This window comes from Eucyclogobius newberryi, unplaced genomic scaffold (genome assembly GCF_026437365.1).
Source record: "Eucyclogobius newberryi isolate DKJ021-1_F unplaced genomic scaffold, fEucNew1.0.hap1 SCAF_11, whole genome shotgun sequence".
In the NCBI taxonomy this organism is placed as follows: Eukaryota; Metazoa; Chordata; class Actinopteri; order Gobiiformes; family Gobiidae; genus Eucyclogobius; species Eucyclogobius newberryi.
Genome location: NW_027315735.1, coordinates 30,274,796 through 30,301,835, shown reverse-complemented (window position 1 = coordinate 30,301,835; position 27,040 = coordinate 30,274,796). Strand labels below are relative to the sequence as shown.

The following is a 27,040-nucleotide window of genomic DNA, read 5'->3' as shown; positions in this document are numbered from 1 at the left end:
GGATGCTGAGGACCGGGATCACAGACGATCACCCCGAGCTCCGCAGCCCTGCCATGGATGCGAATATGGCGGCTCCCGTGGAACCGTATCGTCAGTGAATGAGACTTTATTGACGTGTTTATGACGCAATTCAGTTAAGGATTTCCCCCGTCCAAACCCGAGCGGCGGCGGGTGGATGCGCGGCTGGTGCGTGGGGAGAGGAGGGGGCCGCACATGCCTGTTCCGGGGGACGGATGTTTCCTCCTCATGACCAGAAATAGTGGAGGCGATCGCTGAAATAAATGGCAGGGATTGACGAAATTTGGCTTGACGTAGCACGAAAAAGTGAAATAAAATTAACAGATTTGATAAAGATCTCTTTCAAACAAGTGAGCAATTGCAATGCTTTAAAGCAACTGTTTACTTTAAGCCTGTTCTTCATCTTAAAAGTAGGATTGGCTAAAAGGCTTAAGCTCAATCCTTTATATTTCCAAGAAGTCTTGTAACTTGTTTAGTTTAGTGAACATTTAAAAACAACTAACATTGGCTATGTGTTCATGCACAACACAAATCAGAATCCGTTTCTGGAAAATCAGGAATTAGATTATTCAAATGCCATGGTAACAGTTATACCTGATTTGAGTAATCTGATTTCTTTCTGATCCTTCACACCTATGAACAATTCTGCAAATAAGAGAGAACTAATGTGACAGAGACAAAAATGAAAGAGACATTTACTATCATTTAAAGAGTTATTTTAAAATTAATTGTACAACTACGTAAAAGTATGTGAGAAATTATAATGGAGTCTAATGAGATTGATCCCCAGAAACTCCCAGTATACAAATTAAGCCTTGAGTAAGGATAACCACCACAAAATATATGAAAAGGGACACATTTTTGAAGGTGGTGGAACATTAGGGACAGATTCAAGACGTTTAAATGAATAGATTATGATTGCAATGATTTTTGGTTTTATCAGTCCTAACAATGATCATAACGCACATCGGTAGAGCGATGTAGGTCCCAACATGCAACCCAGAAACAGTCCAGACAAAGTCTTGATTTCTTTGCAAGAAATAAATTATGAGATTTCACTTTTTTAATGAATTCACATGACATCACTAAAAAGATGGGACATTAACTTAAAAGGTAGGAGGAGGGACAGGGGTCTAAATGGCTTTGCACAACTAAAAGAGGGTCAGATGGACACCCTAGTAACAGTCTACAGTAAACACATTGTAAATAGTGGGTAACTTGGTCAGGTTTTATTGTTCTCGTTGGACAACCCTAGAGCAAGGCGAATACTATCCAGTAAAAAGGCAGCGTCAGCCCAACAGTCAAAATTATGCTTAAATCCACAGGCACAGCAGGGCAGCGGCGTGAGGTGAATATTTCCATGATTTTATTTGTCAGATCACCTGTGCGAACACATCTAAATCTATTTAAAACACAAGATATCAGTCTTTTCCCTCTGATGCAGAAGGTTCAGTAACTGTATGCACTTTCGTATTAATGTCTTCATTGGGCAGTGGCGAGTGCCCCACACAGCTCCCTGGGGACCCCCTGTGGTCAGTGCAATCGTCCGCTGAAGGAGAACCAGGAGTCTGAATGTCCTCATCCAAAAGGTCCCAGTCCTGATCAGAAGACGGAGGTAGGCTGTCGATGAGTTCCTGAAAGTACACAGCATAGTTACAAATGTGTATTTTATTACGTTTATGTCATTGTTAGGCCTACAAGTTTATTTCGGGGAGTTTTGTTCAAGGTTGAAGTTTTGACATTTCTGAATTTAGGCTGCACAAAATATAGCAATTCAATCAAAACCGTATTTTGATTTTGGTACAATTATCAAACTGAATAAAAAATTCCACTTTAATCTTTTTCATAAATCAAAATTGAACTCGATATTACTGGATTCGAAGGCTTCATCTCAACTTTACTAGAATAGACTAATTAATCAATATCGTGATGATTTATTTTGTTTGTTGGACATAACTTTGTTGCTATACAGTTTTTCCACGGTTATTTAGTTTATCCATATACAGTTTTTACAAGGTTATTTAGTTTACCCATTTACAGTTTATGCTTTGATATGGTTTTGGGATCACATGGTCCAACTCTCTGACTCTGCACACATCCACAAACCTGTTGCCTCTCCAGGTCCTTCTTCCTCACAGCGATAAGCAGGCTTTTGGTGAAGCTCGCAAGCTCCTGGTATCTTTGTTTTTGGTTCTCTAGCTCATGCTCAAGAAACTGCACTTCTTCATGCTGTAATAGAAGCATACAGTAAAGTCATGCTCTTTTATTAGTTGTACTGTAAGAAGACTGTCATAAACAAATGTATTGAAGTACCTTAAATTCAAGCAGGCTCTGCATTTGCTCGAGGTCTGAAGCCATCATGTCCACACCGTCATCATTCACGTCCTCATCGTCATCACTGACTTCTATTTTCTGTAAAGGAAACCAAGTCGATACGTTCTTTTAGACTATAGTATTTTTAGTAGTCATTAAGTAGTAATATGCAGTATAACATTATAAAGAAGTTGCAAAATAAAAAGTAACTTACCACGTTAATGGCCAGCGGAGCGGTGGACATGTCAATGTCATCTTCAGCGTCTCTATTATGGGAGTTGATGGAGCCATCTGGAAAGACATCAATGCACTTTAAAAACAATCAATCATTAATCAGAATCAGAATTAGTTTCATTCATCCCAAGGGAAAATGATTTTCGTTACAGACATGCAGCCGAACAACAGAAGAAAACAAGTTATCAATACAAGGTAAAAGGAATCTAAAATTAAACATCAGAATCACACTAACGATAAAATACAATAAATCTGTCAACTAAACCTCGAGCGGAAATAAAATAAACATGCATTGTAACTTAACCCTCATAATGTAGACATATTAGTTTACAAAGTAAACAAGAAATAAATACAATAATAAAGTCAAAAATGCAGGTTTTGATAATCTGCATATTTGCTGTAAATAAGTGAGACTATAATGGCTGATGTTATTAACATTTGGACTAAATTTATAACATGAAGAAGACTTCTGGAAGTGCTGGAAGTATCTCTAAACATAAGAATGTGTCATGTCTTTTGTTTATTTTCCCGCCCTGAAAATGACTTAAACATGACCAGTCTTGTAGTACATTAGATGTGCTCTTACTTCGTTTCATAATCTAAAAGTCAAATACAATTTTACATTAGCATGTGTAGGAGAATGTCCCTTTAGTTCCTCAGCTTCTCACCTGTTGACAGTGAGCAGCCCTTTGCCTTACCTTCAGACAGACCGTCATTGGTGTCATCTGTTAAATCTGGCGTCTGCAGCCTGTCCACGTCGGGGCTAAGGGCCACGGGAGACTCATTTCCTGGGGACGAGGTTGTAAATACAGCCGGCCCCCCTCTCGGAGGAGGGATCTCGATGCCCATCAGGCGATACTTCCTCCGCCTGTTACTGATCCAGGTCTGTCAAAACAAAGCATTCATCATACGTTACAAGCAGAAGAATCAGCACACACAATGATCAGCTTTCTCGCACAGGAATTTGCTTATTTCATTTTGTCAGCCTTGATGAAATTCCTGCAGCAGATGTGGTCTTGGATACGCAGATTTCTGGTCCACAGTAACCGTCCCTTGGCAAGATATTTTCCAGACTGATTAGTAACACAGTCCGGTCTCTCAAACGTCCCATTATTGCCCTGGCATTAGAGCGGAAAGGTTGAAATTGTCATATATAGATCTCGGGATCGATCCAAAAAGTGACTGTTGTTGACAAAATCCGCCATGTGTCGTGGAAGCAGAGATACACAACTATAACTAAAAATTGTGTTATATATTATGTGTTAGTATTTCTATTGTTGGTCAGACAAATATAAATGAGACAATTCTCAATGATAAAACATTTCAAAATCCTTCACAGAATACTAAAGACTGAAAAACAAACACACTACAAAAGTATTTGGTTACAGAATATTGAATACCTGGTTTAAAACGTATTCTGTTACATGGTCCAAACAGAACACTGTATTTTGACATAATTATGTAATGTAATACATATACACACATAGGATTAAAACAACTTTATGTTTGTTGTACTATTGTTTAATGTTTTAAATGTTTTGTATTCATATGGTGCAGTTCGACGCCTTAATTTCTTGAAAAATATAAAGAGTAAGTGTAAAAGTGAGATGGCAGGAGATGGCAGGAGACGGCAAGACATGGCAGGAGATGGCAGGAGACGGCAGGAGATTGCAGGAGATTGCAGGAGATGGCAGGAGAAGGCAAGAGATGGCAGGAGATGGCAGGGGATGGCAGGGGACGGCAGGAGACGGTAGGACATGGCAGGAGATGGCAGGAGACGGTAGGACATGGCAGGAGATGGCAGGAGACGGCAGGAGATGGCAGCAGATGGCAGGAGATGGTAGTAGAAGATAGCAGGAGATGGCAGGAGATGGCAGGAGACGGCAGGAGATGGCAGGAGGGCATGTGCTCCTGTACTGATGCACTATATTTAGCCCCATCAGCAAGCCGACCCCGATACACTGACTCTGACTTTTAAACGACTTTGTGTGTCATAGTTAAGGCAACGTTTCTGACCCAAATGAGGCTCCTGCTGCAAACGCAAAAGTAATAAATGATGTCAAGAGAACAAAGTCAGGCTTAACACATTTTTCAAACCTCCCAGAGAAAGGGCACATTTTAGATTTGATTTACGCATTGGTTTTGTCCTGGCTAAGACCTGCAGCTTGTCTCCATGGAGATGTTTTAGCTTTGCCTGGAATGTCCCACAGCATGGCACGGAACTCCAAATCTACCAGTGCACGGAGACTGTTACAGGTGCGATCTGTGGAGAGGCGAATCCCACTCTTGTTCTGTCCTGGTGTGAGCCCAGTTTAGTCCAGATGCAGACTTGGTGTCCTGGTTGAATTCTGGTCTAGTCCAGGTTTAGTTCCAAAATGAGACCCACTTTTGTACCAGTTTTTGCTGTTTTGCTGCACCATATTAAGACTACCGGTACTTGTTTTTAAATGCTAGAAAGCTACAGTTAATGCCATACTGTGGAACATCTAGGCAAAGCAATGACATCGCCATGGAGAAGCAGGTACAAAGTTACACCGTAAGTGCAGTACAGTTCAAATTTGTTTTAGGTCAAGACCTGCTTGAGTCAGTATTTAGTTCTGGTTAAGAACACATTTAATTCATCTTAGTCCTGGTTACCATGGTTACCATATGTTTTATGTGCACAGTTAGCCCTAGATTAGCACTTTATTAATCCAGACTCAAATTTGGTCCAGTTTCTGTCCTTGTTTAGTCCAATTATAGTCCCCGATGTGTGACTTCTAAACAACTTACGCATCAACCTACTGTAAACGAGCTCCCTCTGAGTCCGTCTCTCATTATTGTGTCGAAGCAAAGTCAGACCGGGCACATTTTTCAAAACAAGAGCACTTTGGGGTATATTTACTTTGACTATTTCCGTGTCCACGTTGAGCTCATTGGCTGCGGCGTTGATTTTGTCTTTGCACACAGAGCCCAGGCTGGTCATCCCTCTGTCCCAGTAGCGCTTGAGTTGGACCAGATCCCCATCACTGAACTGGGTCCGATCCTGGAGCTACGAACACACACATCTCTGCTTAGCGGTTTGTACAAATAATTCACACAGAAGTAAAGCCATTCAGATGTGACGTGTAATTGAAGTGATGCTTTCAAATCAGGATTCAGTTCAGTGTGAAATGTGAACTAATGAACTACTTGAATTCCATGTATTTCAAAACAAGGGTTAACATATTTTTAATTCCCATAAAAATACTGGATAGTTTGTTTATAGAGACAATACGAAGACATTGTATTAACTAAATAACTGCCAGTTTTTTATTGTTCATTTATGTGTTTATTTTGGGACTTTATGCATTTGTATTGTGAACCTAATGTATTTTATAATGTATGTAAAGCACTTTGAATTGCATTTTGTACAATTTGTGCTTTACAAATACATTTTTTGATTGATAATCCAATAAAACAGAAGTATAAAACAACTTTTTGGATTTGAATATCTGGTTATGTGATTGGCATAAAGAGTTCTAACTTGAACTATGTCAAAATAATTACATCTTGATTTGACGATGACGCTTAAAGACATCAGCGCTGACATGGTAAGAGGGATTATTAGAGTAGAGCTCGTCTGGACATGGTACATGGTGTTCCAGTAGACCTACACTCAAGGCTTCATTAAATTATTTGTTTTATTTCTTATGACGCATGTGAAAGGCTGAGTCATATAAAGGAGTTGGTCTCAAACTTCCCTTTGTTTGATGGAGCTAAAAAACAACAACATATTCTTTAGTCAAGATTTACGTACAAGTGGAATTAAAGGGCACCAAAAAGGGTTGATTTGCCAATGGACACTTACTGTTCTCTTTCTGGAGTTGTTTACAATCCAGGGATCGGCAGATGCACTAACTGAAGTCTGAAAAAAATGAGACGAGTTTAGACTTTTAATTTCTTACATTTAAAATACTGCCATGTTCTTTTTTGCTTTAGCAGTTAAGGCATCTTTCATCAAGCACTTTTGACATGAACATGATCATCATTTTACCTCCACAAAGTATAGATTAGAGCCTGACACACGTGCAACACAAAATAACCATTATATGAAGAGTTTGGTATCAAAAATGTGATTGATTATCTAGCTAGCGTTTATTTATTACTGGTGTTTTATTGCTAAAGACTGAACAACAGAGGATTTCCCCAGATATTGGGATAATTACACCAATATTTGCCACCAATTTATTTTTCTTTCATGTATCATTCCCATTTTACCCTAAGTGCATCAGATTTGTCTAATAAGTAGAAATGGAAATAGAAGAGCAATTAGGCTGAAAAGATTACTGTAGTTTTACACAATCATGCCACAATTTATTTAGTTTTTTCCCATAACTTGACATAAATTCGTGGTACTCACTATGGATTTTGAAATCTTTGGCAAATACTGGTTAACACAACATCACAATAGCAAAACAAGTATGAGGTCTCGACCAGCAGGTCACTGAAACCTCCACCAGAAAAGTTACAGACACAGAACTACCAGTAAATTCACGTCCTTACCTGTGAGCTGGACTCCGTCACGAACGAGGTCTGCGCCGCCACCGCCTCGTAGCCATGGAGATCGTCGTCACTTTGCACCGCCGTGGATTTGGAGCTGGTCGTCGGCTGCGTGCTGCTACTTCTGCTGCACACCTCGCCCGCACTCGGGCTCCGCCGCTCCCTCTGGATGTACGTTTGGGCCGCCATGTTCGCCAGCTCCTCCTCCCGCTGCCACTCGTCCTCCTCGTCCCCGGTTTCCATGGCGATTGAGAAATTATTACTGGTGTCCAAGTAGCCGGTGGCGGGTCGGCGACTTTCTTGCACTTGGCGACCGGCCGTCCCTCGCACCGGGACGAGCTTGTTCCACTCGCTTTTTTCTGACAGCGTAAAAACCTGTTGGATGCAAGGCGTGGCCGAGGGAGGGCTTGAGTTCTGAACCGGGACGCTCACTTTGACTTTCTGAGGAGTAACGGTATTAGCAGTAGACTGAGGTTGTGGGTTTGAATGAGGTCTTGGTTGAGTCTTGATTTGAGAGGTTGAGTTGTTGGACCACGGGAGCGTGTTTGCCGTACCATACTGTCTTGTCCAGCTTTGGGGTATAATACTTGTTCCGATGTTGACTCCCGTCTCCCCAGAGGACGAGGCGCTCTTCCTGGCTGCAGTGTGGACTAAAGGCCCTGACGATGGAGATAACAGTGTGGGATTTTGAGCTAGTGAGACCGGTATTGATTGCAGAGGTAAAACACTTGAATTGTTTTTGTTCTGTACAGCGAGGTTGACGTTAAACGAGGTCGGCGAGTCGAGCTGGGGTGGCGGCGCGGCTGCCGGCCGCTGTCTAGGGCGCTCGGCCGAGTTGAGCGAATAGGTGCCGGTCAGTATGACGTCGTTGTTGTTATTGTTGGCGTTGCCCCGAACAGTGAGGGGGGACGACGACGAGGAAGGCGAGGAGGAGGCCGTGGTGAAATTTGGGGTTTGGATTTTGAAATTTGAAGAGTGGGGGAAAAGGTGAACCCGATTTGGGATGCTACGAGCGGTGAGGACGTCGGAATGAAGGAGAGGTCCGGGAACCAGAGAGGGATTTGACAACGTACCACCGGATAAAGTGTGGTTGGAAAGGAGTCCCGCCGAGAGGCTGGACAAAGTGTGGGAAATGACACCGTTCTGATCTACTCTGGAGGCGATCTTACGTCTTTTGTTGCCGACCCATGTCTGGAAACAAACAGACAGAAATGTTTATATTCGACAACAATATGAACACATTACAAAGGGGACTTCTGGACGTGTTGTAGGGAAGCAAAGTTGTTTTTTTCTTGTTGCATGCCTTTATTTTACCATAGCTTATATTCTTACTATAATTATTCATATTTTTATATTGCACCACATTGACAAAGGCAATAAAACGTATTCTAATTCTAATAATATACTATAGAAGTGGATTTCAGATAGTATTATTAAATTATAGGGTGGACAAATCCTTTTTTATTCCTTAAACTAGAATAGAAAGTAAGTTAAAAAAAATACATATATAACAATGAAGATACTACCTAATCGCTGACAGTTTGGGCATAATATGAAGATGGATGTTAGCATTTGAACACAATCTGATATTTCCCACCAGAAACCAACATTAGCAATTGGCATGAGGAGGGGCAATTCCCAAATCTCTCTTCAAAACAGAAAGCGCAGGCATTGAGAGAGTAAAATTATTATTATAATGATGAGTGTCATATTTTTACTCAAGTTCAATTACAAGCGTATGATTCTGTACATGTATATTGAGAGAAATAAGTAAACAATAAGCAAATCTAACATAAAGAAACCCATTTTAGCAAACATAACCCACATTAATATCACTTAAAACTCCACCACACATTCACCTATGGGACGCGGTACAGCAAAGCAAGCAAAACAGCATATAGCAAACAAAAAATAAAATAGATTTACTGCCCTAATTACTTTCCCTCAATATTGCTCATTATGTGCCTACCCGGACCACGCTGAAGTCCAGTTTGGCCTCCTGAGCGCACTGCAGGATGAGCTGGAAGCAGGCTTTGCTCTGATTGGTCATCCCATTATCATAGTAGCGCTCCAGGATCCTCTGCTGTTCGATGGTGAACACCGAGCGGAGGTTCATCTGAAAAAAGAGGATACATGCACGCCGTTTCATTACTTTGCTCTTGTACTTTAGTTATTTTATCAGGTTTGTTTGTTACAATGCTAGAACTTCAAACAGCAGCATGATACCAAGTAAAAAGCCTGATACTCGATATTAATGTTGATATCACGGTGAATAATGCATTAGTCTTGTAGCACTTTTACAAACGTTCGAAGTCGCTTTACAATTTAGTGCATTTTTCATTCCACACTCTGCATTTAGCGAACGGGTGAGTGGGTAATGACCTGGTAAAATAGTACATCTAAAATTCCCCAGAATACAGATGTCACCTAAAAATGATTAGTTGTCATTGATTTAAAGCTAACTATAAACATAATGATTTTAATATTAATATTGAATACATAGAAGTAGGCCCATTGATTTGTGTGCATTCTATTTATGCATATGATTTGCTTATCATGCTTTTAATGACAGACCTAGTGGAGACTTGTACATTAGGCAATAATTAACCTCGCTTTAACTCTCAATCTACAGCACCTTTCACCAGTAGCACTTGGACAATACAATTTTAGACCTCAATTATTAGAATATAGAAGAATATCAGGCCTTTATGTGCCACGTTTGTTTATTAAAAATACAGTACACACTCAAGCTTCCCAGGTGCTTATAGAATTCGCCAGAATGCACACATCAAAATATGTTTAACCCTTGCCACAGTTATAAATCTTAATGTTCATTACTTGTCCCTATCAAATACATGGATGAAGAAATAATTGTGTCATATAATGCAATTTCAAAACAGTAATAACAATAGTTTCTTTAATTTTACCACAAGCACATTTTGAATGGCTGTAGGTAAGTATTTCCTGTATTATTAAAGCAACAACCACCATAACGAGTAAAAAGCCTGCGACTTGACAAGATTGTTCCATCATCGTTCATCATCCTAGAATAATACGCCGTCATTCATATCACTTTTGTTTTGTCATGTTTCCGTCGACTCACCGTCTGCAGGCCCCGCCTCTGATCCCATGTGTCCATCCTGCTGCTGGAGGGGTACGGGGCGGCCATCACTGCAAGTGCTCCATGATTCTAGGAACGGTCTTGTTTGTCCACATTATGAGCGGGCATGACGCACACGGGCAGATGATACAGCTGTAGATACAAAGGACACGTAAACATCCACCACGTAATCGCCCGTTATTGCACCACATTACAATAGGATGCTGCAATCGTCGATATATGACCACACAACCGTGCAGAATTTGTACTTTAATTCAAACAATAACATAATAAGATAAAGTATATAAAACCCTGTCAATTAAAACAATGTTGGTTTTGATTTTTTTTGTATTCTTCATAACCTAAATCACACTTATAGAATGAAAAGCTTTATGAGTGTGTCCGTCTAATAGTCCAGTCGTACCGTATTTTATAATTGCACTTAAAAGACTTGTATCACACATGTAGCCCAGGGCAGGGGTCTCTAACCTGTAGCAACCAGGAGCTCCCCATCCCCTTGCAAGTTATTCCCCAAAGGATTTAGGAATTATTTAGAAACATTTTATTCCTCACACGCTTATCACCATTGTACTTTAGATCAGCCGTTCCCAAAATTATTACTGTAATCCAAAGATGCTTCTGTGCCCTCCAATAACAATCCACCCTACATTCAGGAGAATATGTAACGTTTTTAAGTTTATATTTAAACCAAATGATATGATTTAAGTTGTTTTGTATGTTTTGTTTTTGTTGTTTAATATGTAGTAATTCTAACCAAAAATACATCAACGTTTGGTCATTTAAATCAAGCAAATCTCAATTGCTTGTTGTAGGTTGTAGAGACCAGTGGTTCTCAACTTTTTTCAGTCACGTCCCCCAAAATTACAATCGTTATCATTTGTGACCACCCAAATAACGGCTAAACGAACCGCAAAATGAAAAGTATATAACGTTTGATTTGAATGACAGGATATAGGCCTAGATACTGTGCATTAATCTGGGAGGACAACAAATAGGAATCTACATTTTCAAATTGTCTCCATATCATCTGCAGAGCCCCTGGAAATCACCACCACCCCACGTTGAGAACCACTGGCCGTAGACAACCTTGCACCTAACTGCCCCCCCACCCAAGTCCACGTCTGTCACTGTGTAATCCACTCCTTTTATTCTCTCACAAACACCAACAGGAAAACGTCTCTGCCATTTCAGTGTCGGGACTTGCAGCTCTCAGGGGGGGAAGAGCCAAACAACCTTCACATTATGCACTATCTGTGGCAGCACGTGACACCGCAATAACTCTGCAGCTAACGCTATTCGCCTGCTTTACCATGGTGCACATCTCCTTCTTGCACATTTCCTTCTTGCACATCTCCTTTTCTCATGTAAAGTTAAAGAACGTGCTACTTTATCACAAACACAACCTTCAAATCATGCACTAAGGACGTGAAACCGCAATAACTGCAGCTAACGCTATTGGCCTGCTTTACCATGGTGCACATCTTCTTGCACATCTCCTTTTCTCATGTTAAATTAAGAACGTGCTACTTTATCACACACACAACCTTCACATCATGCACCATCTGTGGCAACACGTGACACCGCAATAACTCTGCAGCTAACACTATTTGCCTGCTTTACCATGGTGCACATCTCCTTTTTGCACATCTCCTTTTATCATGTTAAATTAAGAACGTGCTACTTTATCACACACACAACCTTCACATCATGCACTATCTGTGGCAGCACGTGACACCGCAATAACTCTGCAGCTAACGCTATTCGCCTGCTTTACCATGGTGCACATCTCCTTTTCTCATGTAAAGTTAAAGAACGTGCTACTTTATCACACACACAACCTTCACATCATGCACCATCTGTGGCAGCACGTGACACCGCAATAACTCTGCAGCTAACGCTATTCGCCTGCTTTACCATGGTGCACATCTCCTTGCACATTTCCTTCTTGCACATCTCCTTTTCTCATGTAAAGTTAAAGAACGTGCTACTTTATCACAAACACAACCTTCAAATCATGCACTAAGGACGTGAAACCGCAATAATTCTGCAGCTAACGCTATTGGCCTGCTTTACCATGGTGCACATCTCCTTCTTGCACATCTCCTTCTTGCACATCTCCTTTTCTCATGTAAAGTTAAAGAACGTGCTACTTTATCACACACACAACCTTCACATCATGCACTATCTGTGACAGCACGTGACACCGCAATAACTCAGCAGCTAACGCTAATCGCCTGCTTTACCATGGTGCACATCTCCTTCTTGCACATCTCCTTTTCTCATGTAAAGTTAAAGAACGTGCTACTTTATCACACACACAACCTTCACATCATGCACCATCTGTGGCAGCACGTGACACCGCAATAACTCTGCAGCTAACGCTATTCGCCTGCTTTACCATGGTGCACATCTCCTTCTTGCACATTTCCTTCTTGCACATCTCCTTTTCTCATGTAAAGTTAAAGAACGTGCTACTTTATCACAAACACAACCTTCAAATCATGCACTATCTGTGGCAGCACATGACACCGCAATAACTCTGCAGCTAACGCTATTCGCCTGCTTTACCATGGTGCACATCTCCTTCTTGCACATCTCCTTCTTGCACATCTCCTTTTCTCATGTAAAGTTAAAGAACGTGCTACTTTATCACACACACAACCTTCACATCATGCACTATCTGTGGCAGCACATGACACCGCAATAACTCTGCAGCTAACGCTATTCGCCTGCTTTACCAGTGCACATCTCCTTCTTGCACATCTCCTTCTTGCACATCTCCTTCTCTCATGTTAAGTTCAGAACGTGCTACTTTATCACACACAGCGTCATAATCACTGTGTCCTGACGTAGAGATGCTTCTTAATCCAGTCTCCGGTGCGGTATCACTAGGGGGAGCACGTTAATGTTTATACGGGCTTAATAACACCGGGGGAAAAGATTGCATACGCGGACGCAATGCGACCAATAAGCTTCAAGCTGATTTATTTCGGTTGCGTGACTGCGCATGGCCACGGTAAAACGGTGCGTCGCGCGCGGGGGCATCGTTAACAGACAAGGACGTGAGGGGAAAATGCCGTGGATGTAACGAGCGAACGGAGGCAAACAAACATAGCGTCAAGCCCGAGTGCGTCAACGCGGGCGGCGAGACTGCGATTATGCGCGCAGGGGGAAAAAAAACACGGTTATTGACTTTACGGTAGTGCGGTTTTTACGTAAAAGAAGCGGGCGAGCGCCGTGTCCACATCACCGGGCGAGGAGTTAGTGCGCGTAGTTAGCTTCTCCCCAAGGCCCGGGCCGCGGCTAAAGCGGCTAAACCGACCGGGGGCTAGTTAGCATTAGCCTAGCTTCCGTGGCTAAACTTTTCCTTTAAATGTGTGAATTCTCGTCCCCCGCCGTGGTCACTGAGGCTGTTTACGTTCCCTCCTCCCTCCCGCCGCGGCGCGAGGGGACTGCGCGCGGCACAAGTCACACGTGCCGACGGGGAAATCAGACTCACCATTTCTGATCTGGTCGAAATCAGACGTGCGTTCAAATTCAGCAGATTTCTTCAGCAGGACCCGGGTTTTTGCCAGACAATGAAATCAGAGCGTCCCCGATCATCAATTCTAATCATGATTGTGACGTGTGCGCAGACAGGAGCCAATGAGAGGCCGAGGATCACGAAGCTGACAGCCACAGGTCCCGCCCCCCCGCCGCCTCTCTGACTTCGTGCGTTTTCACTGGAGGAGGTCACGAGAGCACGCGGGGATTCTCAGACCAGTTTAGAGCCAAAACTGAACTCATTTGCTCATGATCATGTAAAAATAGACAACGTTAATAATTATATAAATAAATAAATCAAACAAAACACACGTCTGAACTATGAAGCACAAACCACTGACTATTCTATCAACTATAGGTACATCAAAATACATTTATTGCTATTGTCAGTGAACAAAATTCACAAACAACATAAATAATAATTAAATAAAACAATAGAAATTACACGGTGTATGAACTGTGAAGCATAAACCACTGACAATTCAGCTGTAGGTAAATCAGAATACGTTTATTGCCCTTGTCAGTGAACAAAATTCATAAACTGAACTTGCTTTGGTGATAGAGGCAACCTAAAACAATGAGTAATTGCTAAATACTATGTTCAAATGAGGCGTGCAGGAGAAAATAAAGTGGGTCTTGACTCAGATCAGAACATTATAAAATCTGGTTTGAATGATTAATCAAAATGACCGTTTATTTTTTTTGGGGGGGAAAAGGGAATCCTTCATTAACATGGCCAAGTGCCTCATGCCCCAAAGCTTTCACTTCAGTGGGTGGACTAGTTTGAATAAAAAATATTGTTTGTGAAATGCCTCCTTCTTCTTGTGTGCACTGAGTATTTTCTACAGTTGAAATGTGTTTTAGGTGCAACTCAGTGACATTCAGCGACACAAATGTCTACAACCTACAAGAATAACTTATTTTGTGTTTAAATTTATGTCACAACATATCGAATCTATATTATATATTTAGATATACAGCCTATGTTTTCCTTTCTTAAGTTTGCTCTTGCCAACTTTTTTTGTCTTATAGGAAAGGTACGTTAGTGAATGACGTCACCTCCCTCGGTCGCGCGGCAGGGGGCGCCCCTTCGCTTCAGAGCAGAGCCACGAGCCGGGCAGAGGGACTCCTCTGACTCCTGATGATTCAAGTTTGAATTTCTCTTCAGTCAAACAGGGTGAAGTTCACTAAACCGATGACATAAATGTGCTGTGCCTCCAGTGCACTTGTTCCTAAGTGACGAAGAAGACTCACTGCTACAAATGCGTTACAAAATATCTCTAATTACTATTAATCAATGTAATAAGTTGAATCCTAATGAGCTATTCATTGACTATTATTTCTAGTTTAAGGCCAATGCTCTGTTAAGCCATGCGTGCCAGTGATGCGCGCAGCTCGTGGATGCTGAAGCTGCTGTGCCCTCGGTGTAGGGGCCCTCGCTGTCACTCGAGGTAAGTGCATGTGTGCGTAAAGCGGCAGCGACGTAGCAGAAACCTCCCTGTGCTATGCGTTGCACCATTCCCGCTCAGTTATGAGAGGTGGCCCTTGTGATGCTGCAGCGAGGCAAGGGGAGGGGCCCCATCTCCATCGCCCACCAAAATCCCTCCTCTCGGCGCGCGGGAAGGCACGAGAACCCGGAGTGAGCGCGCGAGAGGGAGCGAAAGAGAGAGAGAGAGAGAGAGAGAGAGAGAGAGAGAGAGAGAGAGAGAGAGAGAGAGAGAGAGAGAGAGAGAGAGAGGGAGTGAGAGGAGGTGGAGGGAGCGAGCGCGCGTGTGTGTCTCCGTGTGTGTGCGTGGATTGCACCACCGCATCCCGTTCACCGTTTCTGCAGGCGGCCATGCTCACGTTGGAGAATTTACAAGTGTCGAGATTTGCCTTTTTGTCACCTTTTCCCACCGCCGTCTTGTCCCAGATGTGACTGACCAGGCGTTTTATGTCGCCCGCATTGAGTCCTGTGTCGTGCACCGCGGAGAGACTGTGACACCATGGCTCTGGTGATGGAGCCTATAAGTAAATGGACACCAAAGCAAGTCCTGGACTGGATGAAAGGTAACGCCACACTTATTCAATGTGCGCCAACAGGCATTTAACACGCCCGCTGCGGTCACGCGGTGTGAATATGTAGTGGGCCACTGCTGGCTGCGTGCATGTGCGTACCCCCTCGTACAGAAAACCCGCAAGCTGACGTATGATTTTTTTTTTTCAACCACTGATAAAAAAAAAAGAAAAAAGAAAGTACAGTACAATGTGTTTCAAACCGGCGCAGTGACATTTTAAGAGAAACAGTGCGAGCTTCATATTTCATCTTTTTAGTCACAAGTCAACACAGCAGCAGCAGCGTAACAGCTCTCATCAATGAACGTGAAGGATGGATTTACAGACCCATAATAACCCGTATGCAACAACCACCTTGCTGTATGTGTGTGTGTGTGTGTATGTGTGTGTGTGCGCGTGCGTGTGATTAATGTAGTTAGCTCCATGCGCGTGCCCCCCCACCCTCCAGTGCCAACCGTACAGTCAGCTTCAGCACCATGGACAGCGCAGTGCCGCCTGCCATACTAAAGGACGCGAGTCTTTTTTTGTGCTGCACGCTTGAGTGGCGCTGCGCTGCTCTGAATGAGTAATAAAGTCGTCCTGTACAGCGTGTGTCGGATACTGTATGGATGCTGGATATGTGTTTGTCAATTGGCGACTGCTGCTGTAACTTTGGTCAGCTGCTGTGCCGAGGTGTGAAGGGAACTGTGGCTGTGGTGTAAGTAGGCCCGCTGACGGACAATAGGAGGAGGTTTGTCCGCAGTCTTTCCCCATTTGGAGTAAAGTCTTAATTGCCGCTATTTGCGAGGACTCAGAACCGCAAGTCTAATCCGTATCAAGGCAGTAATGAGGAGGATGAGCCTCAAGATACTTCATAGTGCACACCAACATCCGATGAGCGAGTGTCTGAATGCAATAGAAGATGTTTGATAAGAGCAGGACTAAACCGGCAGTAACATCAATGCAAAAGAACTAACTCACAGTAAATAAAAGGACTAGAATATAAAAAGAGGGCTAATCTAAAAGTCAGCTTTGGTTAATTATTGATAAATTATACTTTAAGAGCAATATGGAAGCATAACTGTATCTGTGAGCAATACAAGGACTAGTAAATCAAGAGAAATTCTGAACTCAAGTACTGTACCTGGACTAAAACCAGTTCTAAATCGTGACAGCAAAGAGGCAAGATTCAAGTTATGGTTAAACAGATTTGCTTTGGTTTACACCTCGGGCTCATCTAAAATCAGCACCAAATCACAACTTAACCGGGAGCAATGCTAATTAACTGTAAGCCAGAACTAAATCCAACTCTAAACTCCAAAAGGGAAGAGACAAGATTCAAGTTTCCTGGGCGGCTAAATTCTTGCTAAACTTTGGCCCTAACCCAGGACTTAAACTAACTCGACACTAAATCTGTGCTAAACCGGTGTAAACACATGGATTAAACTAGTACTTACCCACAGTCCACAGCCACTTTGCCATACCACATTACAAAGTCCAAGAGGTCTACTTTATATATTTATGACCAGCTTGTATTAATAGTCCGTTTTATCCCTATGGCCTTGATGGTGAACACCCAACCGCTTGTATTTTTTATATAAAGCAGATTTACTATGACGTTAGTTCAGTTTGGTTACACTCCGGGCATCACACAATTCTATAATACTCATATAGTTTCAAATTGAGCAGGAGAACCGGTCAGAAATCCTGCAGTGCAAATTGTTGTTTAACGGAGCGGAACCCTATCGTCATGTAATAAACTAAAAGTCGTTTTGCTGCAGAATGGATATATTGCAAAAGTTTCCCACGGTCAAAATCAGACTGCTGTGTGCTGACTGAATCTAATAATAGAGCGTGCTGTGTGAACCAGGAAGTAATACTAGTGCGCTGCTAAACCCTTTGCGGTGAATAATTAGGACGCTTGGAATGCGTTAATAATGTGACAAACAAGTTGCTGCAAACTGTTTAAAATTAATTTGCTTTTTTCCACATATTTATGACAGTAAATATCAGGTACAGCGCCTTCAACTGCAGATTTGTTGACCTTATTTGTGGTTGATATTTCTGTAATTACTGGACCTACCCACAATGTTCAACGTCTTCTCTGTCTCCATAAATACACTAACTTCAGAAATGTGTGCTTTTTCCCCCCAAACCTTAAGATGTGATTAATGTCAGTTCAAACGACTTAAAGCCATAAGACTAACATGACAAGTTTGTGGAGCCCAACACGTAATGAAACCCTTCAACATTTGTGAATCATTAGTTTGGAGATTTCCTTCACCCCCTGGCCCCCTCGCCTCCGTCTGAAATCATGACACCATCAAATTCCCGAACATGAATGAAGCCTATTTATCCAGGTGGACTCTTGGCTCACATTGGGGTCGAGGTATTTTGATTGCGTTTCGATGAGTACAGTTATGTCCTGGTTTATAATTGGTTCTTTCTCAGTCAGCGCCCATCCTCAGATCTGTGGAGGCCACTTCTGCAAATGCGCCGCGGCTGCTGTGTTCATTATGGGACTGGCCACGGTTTGAATTTGTTTGGGAGGTTTATCTTTGCCACTTTAGTGCTTGTGGCTTTGATTTGCAAAGTGACAAAATGGCTTGGAAAGTGGACAGTTAATGTGCAAATGGTTTGGGATTACACATTTATTAACCAACTTGGATTGATAGGTGCGTTCCCTTATATATTTTAGCCAGAATTATGTGTTTAAGCAGCTGTTTGCTAATGCTTGGGACTTAAATGTTATTTGAAAAGGCCTTGTTAACAGCCTAAATCAGCTCACTTGTCGTAGTTCAAGTAAAGTCAGTTCTGTATGATCAGATTGTGTTAAAACAAAGCTTAGATTAAAGTTTAACCTGAGTAACAGAGCTTCAGACAGTGCAGTGCCTCCAGTTACTCTATTCCCCCAAGTAATGTACATCATTTGACATTCTTTGTCAATATCAAACCCCTGTGTAATATGGCCCAAAAAAAAGAATAAGAAAAAAATCTAAATTTTCTCCATAATGAATGATCAGAGATTGTATTTTTCAATTTTAATTTCATAAACATAATCATAAGACAGACTTTTGAAGCATTTACCTGATTTTCAAACCGCAAAAAAAAGTAAGTAGGCATTTGAAATCCATCAAGCTAAAAAAAACAAACAAAATGTACTAATTTACAAGAATAAAACTGGGTATCTCACCTTAATCAGTGCCATTTAACATTCCAGTTTATTCTTCCAAAGTCTGAGCTCCGCTCCAAATAACACGCTTTTACTGACAGGATTAGTTCTAGACCTCTCAATTAAACTGCCTCAAAAGATGATCATTTACAATTTGAAACAATTGTATCTCGATGAAAAGGTTATTAATCCCACAGTCCTCCGTGTGTTTTAACATTTCTCTTCAAAGCTGAAAACTGTTTATAAAGAATGTTAGAACAAAATGGAAAACACAGGTGAGACCACATTGTAATCTTCACTTATTGTTAATGTTTGCCTTTCTTTTCCTCACAACATATATGAGAGTTGACCCACACAGATAGATGTAAGGCCAACGTAACTATTGTTATCTGTTGTTGCTTGCCTCCTGGTCTGCTCCTTCTGTCTCATGCCGGTCTCTAGGCCTTCTTCAAACTAAGATCCAGGGCTCTGAAGTGAATATGTTTATCGACACCGGCAAATATCTGCCTGTTTTTACTGCGCACCGTCCACAGCTTCAAATAACCACCAAGAGTGCAGTGCAAACTTTGAAGCAAATACAAGGAACGAAGGTCGAGGGGCAGCATTAATGAACATACACAGCAACACGGTCACCTCTTGGCCTTTGTTTTCCATAAGATGTTTATATCTCAGCGTTTTCTCAATCTTGTATGGAGCACACATTCTTCCAGACTTGCGTTTGATGTTGTACCATAAAGACGAAAGTGCTTTGAAAATGCACTCCAGATATCATCTTATTAGCTGCAAAGCCTCGTCCTCGTACTTGCAGAGCGAGGCATATTACACTGCTTGAGTCATTAAGAAACTATTTACTTTTTGTGTCATTCCCAAGTCTGGCTAGTTAGTCATGTCAGGGAGCGCATCTGAAAGAGGCAAATAAATAATTGCGTCAGCGGTGTGCATCAAATTTGTAAAAAATAGATGGATAACTAGATTTAAAGTCCAACGACAATGTTATGTGATTGACAGGTGTTTTAACTAATGTCAGTGATGTTTAAATGAAGCAGACGTCACACGGCTACAAATTACTAAAATGACTAAAACAGTTTGGTGTATTTAACTGTTTAATTTGGCAACATTTTAAACATACAGATATGTAATACTGCTTCTTATGGACAAGTAAATACAGAAGTACATGTACTATTCATTTTCCTTATAGACTTGATAATTTACAGGCTTAAAGGAGGCTAACCAACTGTGTGGTAACTAATGTACCTTTTCCAGTTTTCAGTCCAAAAAACACACAATGAAAACCTGGCAATATATTTTAATAACTTGGTTTATAACGTTTCAGAATTTTCTTTTGAAGTAAAATTATAGGTCTTGTGGTTATTAGTTGGCCCCCAGCAAGGTTTCAAACTTAAAAAAGATATAGGGGAAATCGGGTGCTCCATTGAGATGTCCCACTTTGGTTGTTTTAGCTTTAGCCTCCATTAAAAACTAACTTAACTTGAAATGCACCCAAGTGTACAAACAGTGCCACGTTTTAGTCCTGCTTGGGCCCACGCACAAGTCTGATAACTAAATTCAAAATAGTTTCAGCTATTTCATAATGTATTAGCAGTTTTAATTATGCATGCAGCATTGTGACTTGCATCAGAGTTAAATATAGCCCTCTCAAGAATGAGAGAGAATCACAAGCTACAGCTGCTCAGTTTGGGTAAACAGCTATTCATTGTTGCACAAGTGGTTGACAAAAGATAAGTGTTGACAAGTTTATTGAAGGTCTAAAATACTTTATTCCTAAATGAAGATAAAATGAGGTAGTGGTGTAGCTCCTGTATGTTCCATCTGACGGACGTTTAGGTATTTTTGAACTGGAAGGTTCTCTGGCCGGACCCAAGCTGCGTGAATGCATTCAAATATACAGCAGAATGAATGAAAACTTTAGTGTCCCAAGGGGAATTTGTCTCGCACAAGAGAGCACATAAAATCATTAGACGAGGAAAACATACTGAGGCTGCAGAAGAACACAAAATACAGTCCATGTGTCAGAGCTGAGAACCAGGACAAGAGTTTACTGAGCAGCTAAATGCGGCGTGGGACCAAAGATGTAATACCTCTCTTAGTCTTCATCCGAGGCATCACAAACCGTCCAGATGGAGACAGTATTCAGTCCACAAAGGATGGTGTGTGTCTGCCACAATCTTCTGAGCAAGATTCAAAGTGTTGGCCAAAAAGGAGCCGCTGTCCATTTCTTTCCCTTAATTCTCTCTTCCTGGACTCACAATCCAATCGAGTTGCTTGCTTTAGATGAAAAAAAAGAAAGAAACAAAAGTAAAACATAATGTTCCACAGTACGCCATTAATCTAATCTAATACCCAGGCCAAATTACTGAGCAGATCTGTGGGGAGGCGACCCCAATCGCAGGAAAAAAGTGTGTTTTTTAAGGGATTTTTGAGCAATAAAAACACTTATTAAATGAAAATGCAAGATACTCTTTAATGTACAATGCCATACTGTTGAACATTCCAGATAAAGCCATAACATCTCCATGGAGACAAGCAGACCACCACCACCACCACCACCCAAAAGCTTTAAAGAAGTATAATATATTGCCAGTACTCAAATAAATAATATAATAATTGAATTTTCCTTAATACATTTCAAACTTGAAGTAAAACTATGGTTATAATTTACGCTTTCCAAAAGGAGAATTGTGGCCTCTAACAGCATTGTTCATCAACCATGACAATATATATAGTAAGTACATGGGCTTTTCTGCAGTGAAGTAAAGAAAGCCTGACACAGCGAGCCTAGCGTTAGCAGCGGGCCAAGTTTCTCTGCTCCCTCTTCACATAAAGATGAGTCATCGGGGTTTGTTTTGATTCGAACACCCACACCGGAGGAGTTTCCTGTCTGCGCGAGCGTATGGATCTGTGCAGGCGCAACCGACGTGTAAAGTGTGACGTGCGCAACCTCATCATGCCGAGCAAATATCAAATAGCGCCCGCCCCGCCGCCTCCCCCCCCCGCTCTCCCGGCCCGTTTTGTTCTGCATGAAAACGACCTGAGACGCGGCGCACACGGAGACTACTGATGCTTTGACGGGAAAATGAGTAAGACACTTTGCTACAGTCATCTGTCTTCTGTATTGGTGCAAAATCTAAAAATAAACGTGGCAGTGAGGCTGAGATCATCTTTAGTCCCTATGGATTCTTTATGGTGACTGTGGTATTTTGTAGTACGTTGTGAAAGCCCACGAGACACAGAAGTATCAGGTTGAAAACTAATGTCAAACTAGGCCCAGATGTGTATTGGTTAGTGTACATTAAAGCTAGATGGATGCGCATTATTATATTGATTTCAGCTTTAAAAACACATATTCTTACAGCGTGTCCTGGTGGCTTCATGCGCTCGTCTCCGTAGAGATAAATAGATACTGTGGAATATTCCAGACGAGCCATTGAACTCGGGACCGAACGCCAAAGAGCGACTGTTTTCTGAACGTTTGCTATGTTTTTGGCAGCAGTGCTAAACGTCCATGGAGATACATTAGCCGCGACGTTAAAAAGAAAATGGAGGTGCAGAGGAATAACCTGATTAACTGCTGGGTCAGACAACTTTTATTTGGCGTCTTAAAAGCTCAACATCTATATTGGTTTAACTGAAAATTCTGACAACGTGCGACGAAAAAGTTCTGTAGCATCTTCAAGGAGACGAGCGGATGGCAAACCCTCCACCAGAAAAGCTACAATACACCTTTAAACTGAAGCAATAAACCAATATCACACACTTATGTTCATCTACTTGCTTGACATAGTTGTATTTTTAGTATCATACCAAACGCTGATGGTCTCATATGTTCATGTCGCCCATCACAGTCGACACAGAGATTATATATTTTCCTCAGATCGCAGATGGTGCACTTTTACAGCTGTGCAGTCGGTGTTATGTCATTAATAGTGAGTGATAGAAGATTTATATCCTGTGCAGAAAGCTTTTTGAGATCACACTCCAGCCAAGACAGGCAATATATGAATTTAGATATATTTTTTGTTCGTTTGAGCGGTGAGTATTTGTCAAAGCTTTATCAATCACATGCATTGTAAAGGCCTGTAATGACTACATCGACTCGTTCAATAGATAAAAGCAGGAACAATTCTTCAATATTTATCACGTGCGTATTTTCTTTGCACTATTTTTGGTGACATGTTAATATTTCAGCTGTTGGGGGTTTAATAATTAACATATAATATGTGACTGTTAAATTATTATTGTGCAGCCTGCGTTAACCGCGGCGATCCTTTCTGTCGTTTTTTAACGTTTGGCCCGTGTGTTTCCCTCCTCTTTCGAGACGATCCCTCTGGTCGTTGTTTGGTTGTTTGCGTCTCCCGGCGAGCGGCTTCATGTTCGCCACGTCCCACACTGCGTCTCCTGGTTTACCCTCCCGCTGACACCAGAAAAAAGTCCGTCGGAAAACACGCTTCCGCCGGCTCCGGCTGTGTGCTAGTTGTAGTCGCAGCCGCATTAAACATTAAAGCGCCCTTAATTTCCACTGCGTTTCACTTCGCTCGCGCTCACGCCGGAGCCGTAAACGCAAGCGGCAGGAAACTCGCCGCAACGAGAGAGACGGTCAGAGAAATGCGGTGTGTGTCGGTACAAGGATTGATGTGATTTGCACGGACTTGCAATTTTTACCCACAAACTCCGGAGATGTAAATGGGGCATCCGTCGTCATGGAAACCGAATCTGATGGAAGCAAAGCACGTGTCGGAAAATGGGCAAACACAATTCACATCACGTTTGGGGGAAATCTGTTCAAACTAATGCTGCATGACAACGTGTCTTAGAGCTAAACTAGCATTTGCGAGATGAACAAATGTAGAACATGTTTTCCACTTTTGTTTTGTTGGAAACCTGTGTTCGCCTTTGTAGTTACTTTATATCTATATGTTTTATAATCTGATGCGCTGGTCATACTGTAGTCCCTGTGACACTCTGTAGAGATTGTTTGCTTTTCAGCTCAAATTCTATGCTCGTTTGAGATAAACTTGACCTGCGCGGATCCGATCAACGTGGATCTGAACGCGGTGCGCCCCGGTTAGATCTGTATCGAGCTTTACCTCCACTCGCTCGGGACTGAACACAACTCGGGCCGCAATTTCAGCATCGGAAAGTGGTTCGATAGTGTTGCACTCCGAATTTACGAGTTTACGTCAGAGTAATAGGTCTGTTTGGGATTGGAGGATAGGGAGGACATAAACTGAGAGGGATTTTGTTTTATGTTACACAGTGGTGGTTCCGCTTCATGAATAAAATACATTTAAAACATAATTCAACCTTAATTAAAGTTACAAGCAATATAACGTTGCAAAAATATCTTTCATCAGCAATTTGCAAGCAAGAAACAACACATTTCTTCACTAATTTTCTATGAATCAGAAAAGACAATCAAGGTAAAGCGACCAAAATGTTCGTTGCTGCAGGTGTTTTTGGGAGCTAGGTTTAATTTTGTGAAGTTAGATGATTATGTAGGAATATCAGAGTTTCCGAGATCACATGAATGCAGCGTATAATTAGAACGAGTGAGTGTTATTGGTGGATTTAACCAATAACAGCTAAAGGGGCTGTACCCGGATTTTGTCACGTAAGAAAGATAAAATCTGTCTTGGCTCTGCGCAGATACAGCGTAAAGCGGCTCTCGGGGTCAAAATGAGACCGCTGTGTGCTGTTTGCATCCGATGATAGAACGTTTCATTCATTTTACTGCGATGGTAAAAACTGAACGGCAAATAGAAGTGCTCAAAATTGCACTTATAAACAGGAAGTTGACATAAGATAAGATAAGATAATCCTTTATTGTCCCACATGGGGAAAATTCATTGGTGCAACGCAGGAAGATACAGAGGTAGATACAGAAGAACAGAACAGATCACTTATAGGAAGTCTGAAAAACACTTTCAGTAGAAGATCTCCTATAAATAAAAACTCCCATAGACAAAAAGATAAATAAATACATAAATACCATTGCATGTGATCACGACAGTAATTGCACATATTGTTACATATCACTCGCACCTGTCGCCCTAAACACCCACAAAAAGTTACAATTTAAAATGCAGACGTTTTGTTTGCGGCCGTGGGCAGCCGGAGATAAACTTAAATTGGCGCATGGATCTCAAGTGAGCAGCAGAGGAGGAGCGCCGAGGACACGAGTCTGTGGAGAATGAGGAGCGCTGCAGTGGGCATCATATCAAAGCACCGGCTCTATCCGGCAGTGGGACAGAGAGGCCTGTGTGTCTAATGTGCTTAACAGGGACCAAACTGCACCTGCATTTTGTGGGAAGTGGACATAAATTACACCTCCACCAAAGTTTCCCCGAGACTGTACTCAGGGCTGCGGAGGAGATGAGAAAGAGAAGCACTAAAGCTATTATCATGATCATTGTGGATGGCAGACGCGTCATGGAGAATCTGTTTGGTCAAATTTGGTCTAAAACTAGTGCCTTGACATGGATTAATTTGTGGAACGGAGTTAGTCTACAGCGAGTGATGCCAATGGTACAAAAGTGCTTATAAACTCTTCTTCCTGAGTTATAAAGTTATTGTTTGTCATTGTTTATTACAGGTTACAATCATATACTTTAACATACTTTAATAAACTATACTGTTCTTTTTGCCTTTGATCCTTTTATTTCTCAGGACTAAGGACTGAGCTGACATAGGCCAGAGCAAATGTCTTGTTGGATTGTCTGCTTTTAATTAGAAAAAAAACATAAACTTATCTCTAGGAATGTGCAGTTAATAACAGTTTAATCGAGATTCAGTCATTTCTAATCGTCAATGATCAGCTTGGTTCTTACAGCAAATCCACATTGATAAAAGCATGTGGTTTCTAGGGCTTTTTTCATTTATTCAATGATTTTTTATTCGTAGACTAATGATTTTACGGATTATAAGGGTAGCAGCGGGAGCAGTATGAAGTGAAGTTAAATGGCGTTTTGAGAGCGACTTTAATCTGCTTTTTCACTTATGAAGATGCTGATTACTGTTCTGACTGTGTCCTAAAAACTTTGAGTATCTTTTAGTAAGTAGTTAAGTTACTAAACTGATGCACAGGGCATGTCTTTAGTCGATCACAGCGTCAGTGGTTTGGAGCAGAGTTCAGACAAACCATTTTTTATGTTAAATGACAATGATTATTAACAGGCTGTATTATTTATATTCAGTTTTTGTTTTAATTGGACAAAATCAAACTGAAAATCATGATTGATCGACATGAGGAAAAGATAAAACTATATCATATTGCCCAGCACTCATTATGATCCTGTGTTATGTGCATATTGAGTGTGTAAAGCTCCTTAACCCTGCATTGATGTGATACAGTCCTGTTTATTTTCCCACAGATACAGAGAGCGAGACAGAAAGAGACAGAAAGAGAGCGATAGAGTTGCATAAAATGTGGATGAAGTTGTCAACATGAGATGTGTGGACAGTCACCACTCTGGGACGCGGTAATGGAGTGCTTCAGTGCCTATCTATCCTCGAAATAAAATCTTTTGACACTGGGAAAAGCAGTGCACTCAAAGCACAAATGTATTCCTTTTCCAATTCAGTCCTGCTATTTTTGTCTCTCTAAAATGCCACCGCCTGTCCCAATCGCTGTGGGACATCGATTCACAAATTTGAAATGCTTTACACCAAATAATTGAGTTTTAAATTCTTGTGACTTTTTCTGTACCGTCATGTTTTTCAGTAAAAGCGAACTTACTTACTCTTTAAGTCATTCTCATTCCAAGCTAGGAAGGAACCCATGATACATTTATATCCAAATCACTATCAAGAAGTTAGTTACACTTTTTTTTCTAATGCATTTTTATTTATTTTTTTATTTTTATGCAGCTGTGGAGGCAGAATGCAGGTTTCTATCGTTGTGGAACTGCTCCTTGTGTATAAATTGTTGATGATTATAGTAACGGCATGTGTGTGCGGCTTATTTCTACACAGCCTTGTCTCTCCAGGGAAACAGGAAGCTGCTTATGAGTCAATTCAATGCATTTGTAGCTTCAATCATGCGGCACTGCACACGTTTGGCATGATTC

At 41.5% G+C, this 27,040-nt stretch overlaps 2 protein-coding genes across 4 annotated transcripts in view; one reads left to right on the top strand and one right to left on the bottom strand.

Annotated features, from left to right (window-relative positions):
- Positions 1–1,225: 1,225 nt before the first annotated feature.
- On the bottom strand, positions 1,226–13,844 carry hdx (highly divergent homeobox). The gene is made up of 11 exons (XM_072439871.1): positions 13,707–13,844; positions 10,190–10,339; positions 9,056–9,202; positions 7,090–8,277; positions 6,395–6,451; positions 5,450–5,596; positions 3,264–3,450; positions 2,546–2,622; positions 2,332–2,430; positions 2,125–2,247; positions 1,226–1,652 (listed from the first exon to the last, which is right to left on the bottom strand). The coding sequence occupies exons 2-11, from the start codon at positions 10,253–10,255 to the stop codon at positions 1,440–1,442; spliced, it is 2,304 nt and encodes a 767-aa protein (XP_072295972.1). The 5' UTR covers positions 10,256–10,339; positions 13,707–13,844; the 3' UTR covers positions 1,226–1,439.
- Positions 13,845–15,475: 1,631 nt separating this feature from the next.
- The window catches only part of LOC140354684 (connector enhancer of kinase suppressor of ras 2), a 116,006-nt gene continuing 104,441 nt past the window's right edge, over positions 15,476–27,040 (top strand). For all 3 annotated transcript variants that reach the window (XM_072439866.1, XM_072439865.1, XM_072439867.1), the window contains exon 1: positions 15,476–15,799. In XM_072439866.1, the coding sequence (XP_072295967.1) occupies positions 15,736–15,799 (64 nt within the window). In that variant the 5' untranslated portion in view covers positions 15,476–15,735. The remainder of the gene's footprint in view (positions 15,800–27,040) is intronic.

Bases quoted from the DNA above. Each gene is read 5' to 3' on its own strand.
- hdx (XM_072439871.1), bottom strand. From the start codon at position 10,255: ATGGCCGCCCCGTACCCCTCCAGCAGCAGGATGGACACATGGGATCAG. The intron at 3,451-5,449 runs GTAAATATACCC...TTGTTTTGACAG, and splicing joins TGGACACGGAAATAGTCAAA to ACCTGGATCAGTAACAGGCG. The intron at 2,431-2,545 runs GTAAGTTACTTT...TTTCCTTTACAG, and splicing joins CTCCGCTGGCCATTAACGTG to AAAATAGAAGTCAGTGATGA.